The 16,926-nt window shown below is 38.8% G+C and overlaps 1 protein-coding gene across 8 annotated transcripts in view; it reads right to left on the reverse strand.

Annotated features, from left to right (window-relative positions):
* The window catches only part of SESTD1 (SEC14 and spectrin domain containing 1), a 119,848-nt gene that overhangs the window by 67,632 nt on the left and 35,290 nt on the right, over nt 1-16,926 (reverse strand). For all 8 annotated transcript variants that reach the window (XM_034785779.1, XM_034785782.1, XM_034785780.1 and 5 more), the window contains 2 exons: nt 11,318-11,426; nt 3,253-3,343 (listed from right to left, as the gene is read on the reverse strand). In XM_034785779.1, the coding sequence (XP_034641670.1) occupies nt 3,253-3,343; nt 11,318-11,426 (200 nt within the window). The remainder of the gene's footprint in view (nt 1-3,252; nt 3,344-11,317; nt 11,427-16,926) is intronic.

Genomic DNA, 16,926 nt, shown 5'->3' on the forward strand with positions numbered 1-16,926 from the left:
AGAACTCTAAACCTAGGTCACCACAATAAAGAAAACAGGTTAAGCTAGATGAGAAATATATATTTTACTATTAAATCAGGATTTAAGATCAATGGATCTGCTATTATAATGTAACTATAACGTTTACTGTTTCCAGAATAGAAACGATCTATAGCATTAAATTGATTAAATTTTTAATTATGCATTAAGTTGACAAATCAATATTTTCCTTACAAAACCGGAGTTCAAATATATTTTGCCTATTTATATATTGTCCTCACATCAGGCAGCTATACACATTACTCTTCTGTGATGTCATCCACTGTAATGCTAGGACAAAGATATATGAATACAGTACTGAGTACTGAAAAGCACTGTGAGTAAAACTGATTTTAAGTTATCTTGTTTTAAGATGAAAAACAATTAATAAGGGACAATTAATTAAAACTGACCCAAAATTTAGATTTAAAAAACAAGGTTTTGCAAAACCTAAATCTAATAGGGGAAGAAAAAAACAAAACAAAACAAAAACAAAAAAAACAGCTGGTCTTCATGGGTTTTTCTCCACTCTCACAGAAACAGTTGTTTTTAAACACACATTCCCCTACAGCGTTTTCAACCCAAACACTGCCTCACTAAAAAAGTTAAGTGACTTAATTGATTTTCTTTGTCGAACCAGAGAAATATGAGAAGTGATCAGCATAAATAAGTGATTTCAATTTTCTAAATGATAATTTGAGATATGATTACTTGCAGGGGCAAGAAAATGTATGCGAAATATTACTCTTCATAACAGAAACAATGAGACACATTACATATACAGACAGAAGCCCGAAATCAAGTGCTTCTAAACATCATTATTATTCTAGAACATGTAATGTACATCCTGTTGAAGAGCACTCATACAGACTTAAGGAAAGAGGCAACAGGCACTTGACAAAAAAGAAAAGGTTGGGGGGTCCAAATGTCAAATCTCATTAAGTCAGTCAGTAGCTCTTAAAGTTACTCATAAGGCGAAAAGGAAAGAGTTGCTCTTCCTGAAAAATCAAAAGTCGGGAAACTAACACTGACAAAAAGCTGACAAAGGATAAGTAATCAGTCAGTCAAGTAGAGAAGAATTAGCAGCCTATTGATGTAAGTGATGGATCTATAAAGCAGCACCTCCCACTTCTATTAGGTATAATTTTAAATCTACCCGAGAGAAGTTTTATTTTTGCAAATAGAATTTGAACCTCTCAAATTTGTAAAAATATTTATAAAAAAACATCACTTCCACAGAGAGACCTCTAACTTCAGTGGACACGAAAAGCTTGGTCCCTTGATACAGTAAGAAGTAGCACTAATGCTCACTATGGAAGCTGGAAAGAAGCCCACAGATTGATTGTAGTCAGGAAGCAAAACAAGACAAGGCATTCTGTGAACCCTAAACATTCAAATGTCCATGTTATAATTGAATAAACTTCTAATTTCCCTTTCTGAGTGCACAAATTTCAAAATGCCCAAATGCGAACATCTATAAACTTAGGGTATGTCTTCAATACCCACCGTACTGGCGGGTAGCAATCGATTGATCCAGGATCGATATATCGCGTCTCGTTAAGACGCGATATATCAATCCCCGAACGCGCTCACCGTCGACTCCGGAACTCCACCAGAGTGAGCGGCGGTAGCGCAGTTGACAGGGGAGCCATGGCCGTCGATCCCGCGCCGTCTGGACCCCAGATAATTCGATCCAAGATACTTCAACTTCAGCTATGCTATTCGCGTAGCTGAAGTTGCGTATCTTGGATCGATCCCCCCCAGTGTAGACCAGCCCTTACATGTGCAATGCAGAACATGCAAATATAGAGGATGCTTTTGAAAATCTGGCCCGAAAAGTCTATTCTTTCAGTTTCAATTTAATGTATTAATTCAAATTATTTGTCTATGCCAGATTCATTACAAATTGAAACTGCAAGATTATAGTTATTGTGCTTATTCAACTAAGATCTTCCCCTCTACCCCTCATTTAAAAAATGAAAAAAGTTTTGTGCTTCCTTGCTTTCTGAGTACTTACTCTTAAGAATGATCCTGCATTCCACATCCTCTCTCTTATTTATTAGAAATCAAAATTAGAGGCAAATGCATTTAGTCTTTTCCCACATAATACCGTTACATTTCTGTAGCTGGCACTAACATTTTCTTTTTTTAGAATGATCAGAGAAACACAAAAAGGAAAGGCACTTGTACTTCTTGTATATTTAACTATGTTGTTACAAAGCAAGAAGATTTTCACTTCTGTTTCTGGAGACTAACTTTTATGGCACTTTAATAATACAGATTTTAGACTGCCAATTAACAGTAGCAGCTAGGCGCTTATTAACAGCAAACATTTTAAAAATAAAAATTGCTGCAATTAAAAGCCACTTTCATTCCCCCCCAGGAATAAAATATAAAACAGGAAAATCAGATAAAAATTAAACCAAATAAAAACTAAGTCTATGCTGCTCTGAGCTTGCTAGACTAAGGTTTTGAAGGAGCTCGCAAGGAAGCAAACTCCACATATGGAGACCTTCAACTGAGAAAGTTTTACTGCCTAAGGAGGAGTCTCTAATTCCAGGCAATGGCAAGAAGCTGATCTTAAATGCTATGATAGGCCATGGACGAGAAGCAGTCTCTCAAAAGGGTTTGGATACAGAACATTCAAAGAAATAAAAGCTACCAAAATCTAGAATTGTATCAGGAAGCCAATGCAAAGACTTCAACACAGCAACATACCTGTATTCTGTACTAGCTGGAGCTCCTGGATAAGCTTCATAAACAAACATAAGCAGAGTGCCCAACCAGCAGTCTCTACTGGAAATGACAAAGGCTGGAAAACCACTGCCATGCCTATATTAAAGAGGGAAGGCCACAGCCTCCTGACTAGCTATAGATTATGAAAGTCACTGAGACACACCAAAGAATCGAGGAGCATCAATGATTCATAGGGCCCAGATGTTGTAAACTATTCACATTTAACACGGTAATACACTTCTACAAGTTTTATCTAGAGCTGAACAGAAGGCTGCTCAGATCAAAACTTGAATAACTCTCTACAGAAGTATATAAACCCCTTTTCAGATTAACTGCTTCTACTTACAAAATTCTGTGCAACACAGCATATATTGTGTAATTAAATTACAAATTGACTGTTTCCCAATAAAGAAATTTCAGCTGTTTCAGTAACGCAGCATTTTGACTTCCATCTATAAAACTAATCTGCTGACTGTGAATACATAAAAATTGATTTACCTGGAGCATTAACACAACCGTCTTTACCACATTCCATTGAGATTTTCTGCCATCCACTATCACAGTAAATCCTCTAGCTTTACACTTTTCACTAAGACAAAAAAGAAATACTTTTAGAAAACAGTAAAACTCGAGAACAAAATGTCAGATATCACAGTGATTAGCTTGGCTATTACTGACTTTCATCACAACCATTTTAAAAGTAGGACACTGCTATGGAATTTTGCAATTTTACTTCCTAAAAATCTTCCCTTAAAAATTGAAGTATGTTCACTTACAATATATTTTTCCCTTGTATTGCTCAGGCATACTTGTTTATTATTGTACCATACTAGCAATTTTTTAAACAGCATTAATATTCCAGAAAATGTATCAAATATTTATTATATTGTGTGTTTATAATCATTGATAAGAGGAATTGCAATATAAAGTGCCTTATAAACATTACACAAATATCACAAAATCCCTGTGAGGTAGTACAGTATTTTATAGATGGGTAACAGAGGCATAGAGAGGTTAATTTTCCTAAGGTCACCCAGGAAATCTGTTGCAGTGAAGTGAATACAACTTCCATGACCTGTTCCTAAATCACTTGATCTAGGTCACAATCCAGGAGAACATTTAGGGTCATGCTTAAACATGCACTTAAGTGTTTTTCTGAATCAGGGCCCTTAGTACAACATACAAAAAGCCAGCTAGAAGAACACAGACTTTGCAAGGAGATATAAAAGGGGAAAATGTAGTTCAAATTGACAGTATTTATTTACTCCCTTTTTAACTTTACAACTTTAAGTACAAAATATATAATTTTCAAAGAAGTATATTTTCATAACATTTAACGTTACAAAGTCAAGTGCTCAAAGGTTAGGAAATGCCAGCATTAAGGTTGTCTGTGCCCGGTGTCAGCATCCTCCTTCTTGCCTAGGTGTCAGCAAGGGAAACATACAAAATGCAGAAAATCTCTCTCCATGCTCCCAATTCCAGTGCCAGGTACCACAGCTTCTAGCAACATAAAGAGTCCTGCTCAGCGCCTCGGCTCTGGGCTAGGGCATGCTTGTTCAGATGGAACATTCAGAGAATTTAGCTGCTGGTGTCTAACAAACCTTCACTGAGAACATGCATATGGCAATTTTCAGAAGCTTATAACTTGGACAAATTTTGGTGGACTCAGGGTAACATCCTCGCCAAATTGTAAGTCCCTGCTTTAAACATGAAGGCTCTAGAGCAGTGGTTCCCAAACTGGGGTTTGCAAACCTTTGGGGGTTTGTGAAATGTATCAGGGGGTTCTCAGAAAAAATTCTGTAATGGCAGACGGAGCCATCCCTAAGGACCCAGGCATGGGGGGAAGCAGCCGGGACCCAGGCATGTGGGGCGGGCAGCCCGAGCCCCGTGGAGTGCGGGGCCATCAGCTGGGACCCTGGTGCGCAGGCGGCAGCTGGGACCCTGTCCCTGGCAGACAGGAGAAGTTCGGCGGCATGAGGGGCAGAGTGGGAGGGGGAGCCATGCTGTAGCTGGGGGACCATCCAGGCTAATTTTTCCCTGGCTCCGCACCCCCCTGCTGCCGGAAGAAAAAGTGTTTGCACACCAAATCAGCCAGGGCCGCCCAGAGGATTCAGGGAGCCTGGGGTCTTCGGTGGCGGGGGTCCTTCTGCTCCGGGTCTTTGGGGCACTTCAGCGGCAGGTCCCGGAGCGAGTGAAGGACGCCCGCCATCAAATTGCCGCTGAAGACCCGGAGTGAGTGAAGGCCCCCCGCCGCCAAATTGCTGCCGAAGACCCGGAGCGGAAGGAGCTCCAGGTCTTTGGCAGCGGGTCCTTCGTTCGCTCCGGGTGTGTTCGGCGGCACTGAAGGACCTGCCAAAAACTCTCATGGGGGCCTCTGAAAGGCCCGGGGCAAATTGCCCCACTTGCCTCCCCCCCGGGCGGCCCTGAAATCAGCTGGGACCAAGGTCATTGTAGCCAATTGGTGGTAACAACCCTCAGTTAGTCCATACTCAGGCATTCTCGATAGTGTGTGATTTTGCTTCAATGAGACTTGAGTGAATCTTCTCATTTACTAGTTTGTTCGTTTGTTAGCATTCTCAGTATGTTATTTTTATTTGAACTGTTGGACACGTGGCTGAAAACGGAAAGTGTAAAGACACGAGAAAACAAACGTTCGACATCAGCTAGTGTGTCGTCAAGTCCAAAGTGTGGAAAATCTAAGTCAAATGATCACGATGGTCCTGGAAAGTTGCTTATGAAGAAAAGAAAATATGACAACGATTATATAAAATATGGCTTTACAACACTGGTAAGAAAGAGTGTACAAAACCAGAGTGTATAATTTGTGGTGACGTTCTAGCAAACAGCAGCCTCAAATCTTCTCTACTTCAGCACCACTTAGAAACTGGACACCCCACACAACTCGACAAGCCTGTTGATTTTTTCAAGTGAAAATTAGCCAAGTGGAAAAGTGACATTACCAGTTTTGTATCCAAAGCAAGTACTGATAACAAAAATACACTTGAAGTGTCACACCGAGTGAGCTATTGAGTAGCAAAGGCATCAGAGGCCCATAGCAGAGAGCTTGATTGGTCCATGTATAAAAGACATAGTTCATTGCATGCTTGGAGAAAAGGCTGCAAAAAGGATTGACGTAGTACCTTTCATAGAATCATAGAATATCAGGGTTGGAAGGGACCTCAGGAGGTCATCTAGTCCACCCCCCTGCTCAAAGCAGGACCAATCCCCAGACAGATTTTTGCCCCAGATCCCTAAATGGCCCCCCCCAAGGACTGAACTCACAACCCTGGGTTTAGCAGGCCAATGCTCAAACCACTGAGCTATCCCTCCCACCTTTGTCCAATAACACGCTGCCGCAAAAAATTAATGACATGTCAAGTAATGTAGAGATCACAACTGTACATAGAGTGAAAAATAGTCCATATTATGCTGTACAGTTGGATGAATCAACTGATGTTGCTAATCTATCTATTTTGCTAGTGTTTGTACGTTATGTGAATGAAGGTATGGTTGAAGACGACTTGTTTTTTTGCTGACCATGGAAAGAACATACAACTGGAAAAGATATCTTCAATCTGACTAATGCACATTTTCAAGAAAAGGAAATAGATTGGTCTCCTTGCCTAGGTATTTGTACTGATGGGGCCACATCAATGACAGGGAAGAACACTGTAGCTCAAACAAAAAAGGTTGCATCAAATGTCTCTTGGACTCATTGCAGTATCCATAGACAAGCTCTCGCAGCAAAACACAAGCCTGAGGGGCTGAAGGAAGTGCTGGACAATGCAGTGAAAATGGTGAATTTCATAAAATCATGACAAATTCCAGAATATTTCACATACTTTGTGAAGAAATGGGTAGTGTACACAATTTTTTGTTGCCCCATACCAAAGTTAGATGGCTCTCACGTCGCAAAATCCTTGTGCACTTGTTTGAGCTTAGAATGGAAATCCTTGTTTTTTTTCAACAGCCACCATTTCCACCTCACCAGCTGTATGGAAAATCATGTCTGGCTCCAGAGCCTAGCTTATTTAGCAGACATTTTCTCGAGGATTAATGACCTAAACTTAGCTCTTCAAGGCCTCACTATAACAGTTTTCAACATGTGCAAGACCAAGCTGAATCCATGATAAAGAAGTCGCAGTTCTGAGAAAGGTGTTTGGAAAACAATCAAATTGAGTGTTTCAGTACTCTTCATGACTTCCTAACAGAACATAAGCTTTGGTTGAATCAGTGCATTAAAACCAATATAAATGCACACCTAAAAGGACTTTGTACAACGTTCAGGGAATACTTTCCAGCTGTGTCAGGCGATAATGACTGGATTCGCAACCCCTTTGATGATACCACTCTCTCAACAAAGATATTGAGCACTGAGGAAAAAGAGAAATTGATTGTGATCTCCTGTGATTACGAACTGAAAAGGAGTTTCAGAAGTCTGTCATTGATCAACTTTTGGCTGAGTTTAAGAAACGGGTACCCCCTGCTGGCAGAAAAAGCTACTATTGTTTTGTTACCCTTTTCAACAACTTGTGCGAGAAAGCATTTTCCTCGTATGCACATCCGAAAACCAAATACAGAAGCAGACTCAATGCCGAACCAGACCTGAGACTATCTTTCTCCAGAGGTTCCGGACTTCCAAGAGCTATGCAGATCAAAGCAAGCACATCTATCACACTGAGGAGATTTAAACTTCAAGACTCCTTATGAGAAATGGAAAGGGAGGAGGAGATTTTTTGCTGTTTCTAAAATTAAACATACTGCTAGTGTTGTTTTTAAAATTATTACGAAGAACAAGTTTAAGCTTTGTTATAGTCGTGCGTTGTTCGCCTGGATTGCTCAAGACCCAAATGCTTGTGGGAGGAACTCTTTATTTAAGTTGGCTTCTTAAATACCTTCATGCTGGTTCACATCTGGTACTCCTTGATGAAACATGTAGGAGCCTTGTCCTATAACAGGCTTAATTGAAGTGATACGAGCTACAAAAGTGAAATCTTGGAAGAATGTTGCCGTTTTCATAATGTAATAAAATTAATAATAAAAAGCTACAGAGGTTCCTGTGGCACCTTTGAGACTAACAGAACCCTCTGTTGCTTTTTACAGATTCAGACTAACACGGCTACCCCTCTGATACTTAAAATTAATAATGTAATGAGAAATAATAATGTAATAATAAATAGTGTGTAATAAATGTGTCATTAAAAAAAAACAAATTATTTCCAAGATCACTGCTTCTATAATTTATGCTCAGGTAAGGGAGAAAATCCCTGGAAACTCATTTTTAGGAGAGGGTTCCTGAGATTTGGTATTTTCGTGAAAGGGGTTCACGGGTTGTTAAAGTTTGGGAACCACTGCTCTAGAGCTTCTCGGTGAAATGACTCAGCATGGGAAGTTTCAGTCTCAACAGTTAAAAGTTCAGCGAGTGATAAGCAACCGAGAACATTAGATAGCATTAACTAACTATGCACACTAGGGGCAGCTCTGACTAGAAATTGTTTAGTAAGACATTCTAGTCATAGTTCAAATACATACAATATTACTACATGTATACAGTTTTAGTTTACTATAATTGCACCATTATGGGACTGAGATGGATTTACTATCCCTTATAATGAGCTGCCAAGTGTACTTAAAGAAAAATGGTGTGCATATACTATGTTTTTTTTTTAAATCAATATATAGTTCCCTTGCCAATTTTAATTTATTTTTTAAATGAAAAAAGTGTTTAGCTCCTGAAAATTTACATATAGAGCACACCTACTAGTACAATAATCCCATTGATTTCCAATACAGTTACTCAGCAGCAAGCAGTATGCTAGGTAGTGAGCACTTTCAGGATCAGAACTTTAGCCTACATTATGGATAAGAACCAACTAAACATCGGGGGGGGGGAATCAATTGGAGTGGTAGAAAAATATTCATAAGCATATTTCACTTTCTTTTTAGAACAAAAACAATTAGTCAATTTTTAGTTTACGAATAAACTAATTTCCAACATGGCTGCCATTGTGTACCTGGATTTTACTTTATTTATATTTAAACTGCACCGCCTGAAGACATGCATAAGATTTTCCAGGGACCCCACTGAAAATTAGGTTGACTGTTTGCAATGTCACAGCCAGAGCAAGTTCTGAAAGCCAAGTTATAACTATAAGATTTATATAGGAGCTGACACAACCCAACCTTGAATACAGCAAACACAAATAGTGTCACAATCATATTCCTTTGAAATATTATTTTCTTAAGGTCAATGGAAACAAACAACAGCATTTGTATATTCCATCACCTATTAACCCACAAAAAACAACAAATTATCCAATTCTGAAAGGTTAAATAAAATGTTTAACACAATGCATTTAAGCTTTAAAAAAAATTGGTAAAACTGATTTGTGCATTAGAACAGTGAAGCCTGCAAACTCCATTGTCAGGGCATTGAAGGACATGAAATATTTCTGCATTTATCTTTTCTTGCACTTTAAAAAAGTTTTTATATTTTAAATCATATCATATATCATAACAAAGACACCTCTACTCAATAGCTAAGAATTTGTTTTAAAAATCCACAGCAGTATTTCATGGATGTTGTACAAATCAAAGAAATTTCACTTCAACACTATAAAAGTCTGGCCTGCCACAAACCGTTTCACATTAAGAAAAAATTGGAGTTATACCACCAGCTACTGAAGTTAGTGAGGCATAATTTTGAGCCAGTCTATGTTAAACAATGTATAACTTCAGGTCCAGTTCTGCAAACCATCCCCTGATGGAACTCCCATACAAGTCAACAGGACTACTCTCACAGGTAAGACCACTCATGTAAAGCTTTAAAGAATTAGGCTTGATATTTGTTGGAAACTCACAAGCCTGATTTGGGTACAAAATGCTAACTCACAAGCTTTTTAAAGCCTTCCAGAAGAGCACAAAGAATCTTTAATATTTAAGCAAAACACTTTTTTTAAAAATAAATTCTTTCTACTATTAAACCAACAGTAAATCAGGATGGTCTCCCATATTATTATTCTGCATGACTGTCAACGCCAATGGTGGGAATGTCAAACTTTATTTTCATAGGTGTTTCACAGTTTACACGTGGTCCGAGCAATGCTTAGTGTGAATTTTCAGATAGCTTTAAGCAAAATAAGTGCAATATATATCACAGCTAGATAGTAAAGCAACTAATTTTGGTAGAATACTTATGTCTACAGTTATTCAACAAACAGGACCAAACCCTGAAGTCAATTAGACTACTTGCATGAATAAGATTAGCACAATTTTGTAAAAGTTCCAACTTTTTTTTTTTTTTAACAAAACACAAATGTACAATTAACAAGCATGTAACTAATTAAGGAGTATAAGTAAATTATTCAATCAAGCTTTACAGGAGTGACCTGAGTGTCTCAGGTTTCTTTTAGTAATATTCATTTTTCTTCTCTTTGGTCTTGACTTTGGGGCCAGATCATTAGTCTATATATTTGAAAAGTTCTGATACTCCCATTAGCCAAAAAAAAAAAAAAAAAAGGCAAAGCATTTTTATTTAATTATGCTAACATCTCTTTCTCTCACTCTGTTATAGTTGGCCCTTTAACCATGTTGGAAACATGAGCATTCAGTGGCGGAGGGGAAAAAAATCAAACACAAAATGATAAAACTAAGATTTGAGGATAACTTGCCAGTTCCGTTGGATAATTTCTGCCCCCCATCAGCAGATCCAACCAAATAAATTAATATCTGGCCAAATAAATATAGATCTGAACCTGCAGTTTTTCCACAAGCAAGTCTCCCACAGAAGTTAATAATTTTGCTATCAAACCCATAGTTAATGATAGAATCCATTGAACTCTGGCCCAAATTCAGCAAAACAATTATAGCATTTTTTTAACTTTAAGCATGTAAGTAATCCCACTCACTTCAATGAGACTTCATACATGCTTAAAATAAGCACAATTTAAGTGCTTCAGTGAATCTGGGCCTGTATGAATAGAACGCTTGCAAAAAAAGGAACAAACTAATTTCTGCCTGAAAAGACCCTCCAGTTCCAATGACTAGCCTTTTTTAATGTTGCAGTTAAATTACTCTGAAACCAGTTAAATTATAGTCGCTAGTTAGTTTACACCACAATTATCAGAAAGAAAAGTTACTGCACGTATTCTAACAATGCAATGGTGAAATACATCAGACAGAAAAAAACAAGCAGGATAATTAAAAGAAACTACCACAAATCTTTTAATTTACTTTGTTATTTGTGTTTTAAGTTGTTCTAATGAAATCAAATGAGATCACATTATAGTATAATCCAGGGCTAGTCAAAAGGGAGACCACGGGCCAAATCCAGACCACCACACACTTAAACGGACCACAAAATCTTTTTATCATCGTCATTAATGTTATTGAAGTGTGAAAAATGCTTTTCTGGAGTCTGGAGCTTGACTATACGTTGACCAAGAAATGTGGACGCTGACAAAAAATAATTGACTATTCCCGATTATTATGTAAAATATGTTTTGTAGTGGAAGATAAAAATATTTAGTGCTTTTAAGAAACACCTTTAGAGTCACTTAGTCACCTTGGAATGCTTAGCAGATAGTCTAGGGTAACACTCAACTCATCCATGTTTGTCTGTTCAAGGCATAATGGAATTGTCAGAATGAGGCCACTTCGTCTGTCCTTCCCGCCTATTAAAAAAAAAAATTACAAAGATTTAATGTCATTTTAAGTTAAAAATAAACATTTTCAGCGACATAGTCTCAAACTACATGTTACTTGTGTCTAAAACTGCTATAAAGATTACAAGTGAACAAAAGTGCAGTGAGTTGTGGGTAGTCCTGTAATTAAAGAACATTTTGTGAAGCATATCTTGGACCTTAAAGCAAAGTTACATAATAGACTAAACAATGTATTTGTAATGTACCAGTAAATGACATTCTCAAAACACAGGGTTTGGTCATGAGGTTACCTTAATGCAAAACACAGTTAATAATATATAACAACTTTGAACACTTAAAAGACATTGAGATTTTTTAAGACTATACATTTACATTAAGGCCCCCAATCTAGGAAGGTACTTTAGCATATACTTGCCTTCAATAGAACCATTAATGTGCTTGAAGTTAGGCACATGCTTACATACCTTGCTGAATCAAGGCCTAAAAGGTGGAAATGTAGAGCATGTGACCAAAGATTATTTTTTAAAGGGTGTCTGAAGTTAAGCACCTAAAGCCATATTAACGGCCATATTTTCAGAATTACTAAATGTCCAAGAACCCACAATGGCCTGTGTATCTAGCTCGGAACAGTAAGTACATTGTACAGCTTCTGTTAGCACACAGCAGATTTTCATCCAAATATAAAGAAACAACGAATATTTTAAGGTCAAAACACACAAGATTTAAGGCCTATTTTCATAGGCAAAGATCACCCAGAACTCTCACTGAAGTGTTGAGAGTGGAGTACTCTGAAAATCGGGTGCTTTATGTTTTATCCATAATACTTTTTAGTATGTAGGGAAAGGAATTCATAGTAATTTCACTAGATCTCATGAAATGATGAACCTTTAGTACTGAGGAGTCAATTCTTGACTCCATCGCCCACTTTTTAAATTCTCAAACGAACACCATCATGCTTTCTCCCATGCCTTCTCCTCACATTTTGGACGAGTTCCCTGTAACTATTCCCAACGTCATTTCTTTGTTCTCGTTCAAATCCTGTGTTTGTACAGTGCCTAGCACAATAGGGTCCTAGTCCAGAACTAGGACTCCTAGGTGGTACAATAATTCAAAGAAATACAGCAGAACCCTATTTATCTGATCTAATTTGGACCCGGGCCAGATCAGATAATCAAAAAAAGGGATAAAGCAGAGAATGGGAAAGTACAGTGCTGTCCCGCCATCTAGTGGCCACAGGAGATATCTCCCCCTTCTGGTCATGTGTCCATGTGTTGTCCATTTAACACAGAAAACCAGATAATGGAGGATCAGATCAATTGGGTTCTACTGTAACAACAGCAACAACAACTTAAGCAACATGCCATGTCCCCGTTTTGCCTCTCTGGTGGCACAAAAGGGTCAGAGAACAGATTCCTCTGTTGGGAAAGAACCCTGGTTGGGTGTAGAGCTAGTTCTATGCCATCCTCTCAATGTACCCCAGCATAGGGGGTATGTCAAGGATATGCTGGGGGCAGAAGGGCATGCGACCAGTGCAATGGCCCTCCTTGAGAGCAATTAACATAAGCAGGCAAAACTTAGAGCAGCCATTTGCTCTAAATTGCAAGTGTCCAAACCCAGCCACCAGCTGCCCCCAGGATCTTGGGTTTAAGAGGAAAGGTGACAAAGCCACCTTTGGTCTCCTATTGAGGTGCATGGTCCCAAACTCCAGCTCATTCAAAGACTGTCCCAGATTGTTGGTTTTTTCTGCTGTTCTTCAGAACCCTGTGCTGTGAGACTAAGAAGAATCACATCAGCTCTGCCCTACACCTGCTTGGGGAGAGTTATGAGCAACAGAAGAGAGGCATGCTGAACTATTCACTAGCGAGATGGGCAAAACACAAAGGCAGAAGATGGGCAGAGTAGCAGACATATATCCATTATAGCAAAATAGAATGAAGGACAGGTAAAGTAACAGAAGTGTGCCCATCATACACTACAATCATAGGTGCCAGGAGGCTCAGAGCAAGTTTGGGGAAAATCAAAGGGTCTCTCATTATTAGACCTACTAGCCATAGGCTGATATGGAATATGGAGCCACCAAAACAGGGGCAGCATTTAGTCTAGGAATTGCTGCATCCTCCTCCTTCTCAGTTGCTGGGTGGGACAATAGCTCTCACCTGACTGTTGTCCCTGGACAGGTCCCTCTTTACCCGCCGTCACACAGGGCCGCCCGGGTGGGAGGGGGGGGAAATGAGGCAATTTGACCCAGGCCCCGGGCCCCACGAGAGTTTTTGGTGGCAATTCGGTGGCGGGTCCTTCACTCGCTCCGGGACCCGCCGCCGAAGTGCCCCGAAGACCCAGAGCAGAAGGACCCCCGCCGCCGAAGACCCCAGGCCCCCTGAATCCTCTGGGCGGCCCTGCCATCACATATCAGTTCTACCACTCACATTCGCATAGTATAGCATTGCAAGATATCAGTTTGACATGCAAAGTCTAATGGATGCCCTGTTTCCAGTGCTAGTTACTGATCCACTGATGTAACATAAGCAAAGCTGCAAGGATTGAACAGAATTTTATATCTTTGCACTTGGATCTTTTCAGCAACCATCTTTCTGAGAAACTGTATTTCAGGCTGAAAACATGCTGCTTATCTAATTTTTGTATAATGAAATAAAGTACATGGAAATGAACAGATATAAACTGCAGTATGATTTACAAGTTAGCCCAATAGCTTTTTAAGCCACCATTGTGGGCTTGTATTATAATATTTTTCTATCCTTCGGCTTTTTTTCAAATGTTCCACATCTGCATTAATATAATAAACCAGTTTCAAAGTAAACTGTAAATTTCAGTAGCTTTAAAGGTGCTCTGATTTTCTTTGCCATTGCTTACTGGGATAAAAGATTTTTTTAATGTATAAACTTTTTTGTAAAATCCCACAGGATAGTCTAATATAACAAGGAGTTACTTATAGACAGTAAGGGGACAGTATCCAAACTAGTTCAACCAGACCTGGAAAGCTGGATTTTGTATAATAGATCATAATCTCAGTTTTATTATTGAGGGAAATGGAGGTGGGGGGAGTAGAATTGTTTTCAGAGATCCTGAAAAGGCAAGTTTTTCTTAAGTACTTTTAAATACCTTGATTATGAAGTTAAGAAAGGCATTAACTCATCATGTTTTTGCTTTATGACAGCAGTTGATCTAAATGGAATTTGATTATGACCAATCAGTCCACAAAGCCACTTAAAGAGAGTCCTATCTGTGCAGAATTATATAGGAGATAGGCCCTACACACAACAAAATCAGAACACTAGTATCAAGGTTGTAGCTACAAACTGGTATATATTGAGAGGGGCTCTTTTCCAAGGTAAGCAGAGATGCAGGTGACATAACTTGGCCGTTTATACAATTAGTGTTGGAATTAACTGCAATAATACTTAAAAGTCTGTTGTTTTTCAAAACCATTCAAAGCCCAAAGCTGGAATTAAAGACCCAGCAATGATATCTGGAATATAAAAGACAACTGGGCATATTCCACATCTCTCACAAAGGACCAGATTCTGCACATCTTATTCATATAATTAGCCCCTTTAGGTTCAATCAGACTTCTTGAAGCAAGAAAGGTGGTGGTGTTTTTTGCCCCTTGGAAGTCATCCATGAAGGTTATAGTAGTTTTCTATCTTTCTAACCATGATGGCCCAAGAGAATGCTAACATAGATTGTTGATAACCAGCTATAGTGGGGCTAAGCAGTCTGAGAAATGTAAATTGTGTTTCCAAGGACTCTTTTTTAATTTTACCACCCTTGTTGACACCTTTCCCAGGAACGGGCAAAGGAGGGAACTGAGGGGCTCTTGAGTATGGGTTGGTCCCTCGCCCAGAAACCAGTAAGCACTTGTAGGACAGTTCCTGCTAGAGTCTTCTCCATTCTGTAGCTCACTGTTTTGAGCTGCAAAAGCTGCAGACAGCTGCCTTTGCCTCTTCTCTTCCTGAACAGCAGGGGCTACTGAAAGCCCAACCAGTAACAAAGTAGGGGTATGAAATGAAAAAAAAGGAAGGAAGGAGGGAACTGGATCAATATTGTTCAGAAGTTGAAGGGGCTGCCTTTACCTTTTAGCTTGAGTCTGAGTGAACTTTAAAAAAAAAAAAAAAAAAGCAGGTTTCTCTTCTCCAGCTATATTGATTACAAATATATTAAACTGAACAAATAAGAGCAAAATAGTATTTGTCTTAGAATCTGAAACCATTGTAATTCAAGTGCAAGTCAAAAGCCATGTTTCTCCACTGATAGATTGTTCATGTTTTTGAGAACTTTGTGAAGACAAAAAACACAAAATAAGGAAAGGAGTGCTTCTTAAAATATCAAACAAAATATGGTCTTCCGCCATCAAAAACCAAACCACACTTCTTCTAAGAGGCAGGAGGATGTATCCATCTCCAATACTGCATTTAGCTCTGTTTTTTTCTGCTGTCCGGACGCTTGCTCAAAGACAAGCATGGCCCATCCACAAAAGTGGCCATCAAAGAAATTGTTTTGTAGCTAAGCTCCATGAAGGCTGAATTCAAGCAGTAGTTACAGATCTTAAAAATGGATACAGGATGGAAAAATTAGCAGACCAAATGAATGAGCAAAGTACCACTGTCACATACATAGCTGACAGGATTACAACAAAACAAACAGAAGATGAAGGGATTTGGAGCTGAAACTCAAAGACCTACATAAAAAAAACACAAACAGCAAATGAAGAATAAAGATGTCCCTGAAGGGAGTGGAAAAAGGAATGCTGCAGTACTTGTAGAGGTTCTATTTAAATAAATTCTAGTCAGAGAAGAAAACATCTATATTCAAGCCCATTGTGCTTTCTTCCACCAGATCACATCAGGAATCTGCCCCAGAGAGACTCAATCAGCTGTCTCCATTACTATGCCAACAAGGATCAAACCATAAGAAAAAAACAAGGAATAAAGGATCCTTTAATGGTCCAAGGGTACAGAATTGCAATATACTGGTCCGTCAAACTTAACCTTAAAAAGAGGCAAGATCTCTGCTGCATTTTGTCACATACCACTGAGATTTTCCTTGAAATTGTGCTTCTCACATAAACCGCATCTACTTGAGCAAAAATATTGCTTCTCTTCCCCTCAGGGCAATATTTTTTCCAACAACAGTTGACTGTTTTAATATAGGTAAAGATTCCCTCCACCCCTACTAACACAGAGCTAGTACCAAAGAGTTGAATACAGACTATTTCCAATGCCTTCTTTTCCTTTTGTCACTGATAATCAATCCTTCATGAGCTCAGCAGCTTGCTTATGTGATGAGGAACACCAGATCTCGTGTGACAAGGAGAGAGGATACTGAAACGGATTTTAGCAATAAAATTAATTGGCTACACTCATAGTACAACACTAGGAGTGATGCCCCATTTTCTGTAGAAATAACATCATTCCTTCAACTAGTCAAACTGCCACTTGACCATCATTCTCAACTAATTCACATGGAAACCGAACTGACTTGTAAAACAAAG

This window comes from Trachemys scripta, chromosome 11, assembly GCF_013100865.1.
Source record: "Trachemys scripta elegans isolate TJP31775 chromosome 11, CAS_Tse_1.0, whole genome shotgun sequence".
Classification (NCBI taxonomy): domain Eukaryota; kingdom Metazoa; phylum Chordata; order Testudines; family Emydidae; genus Trachemys; species Trachemys scripta.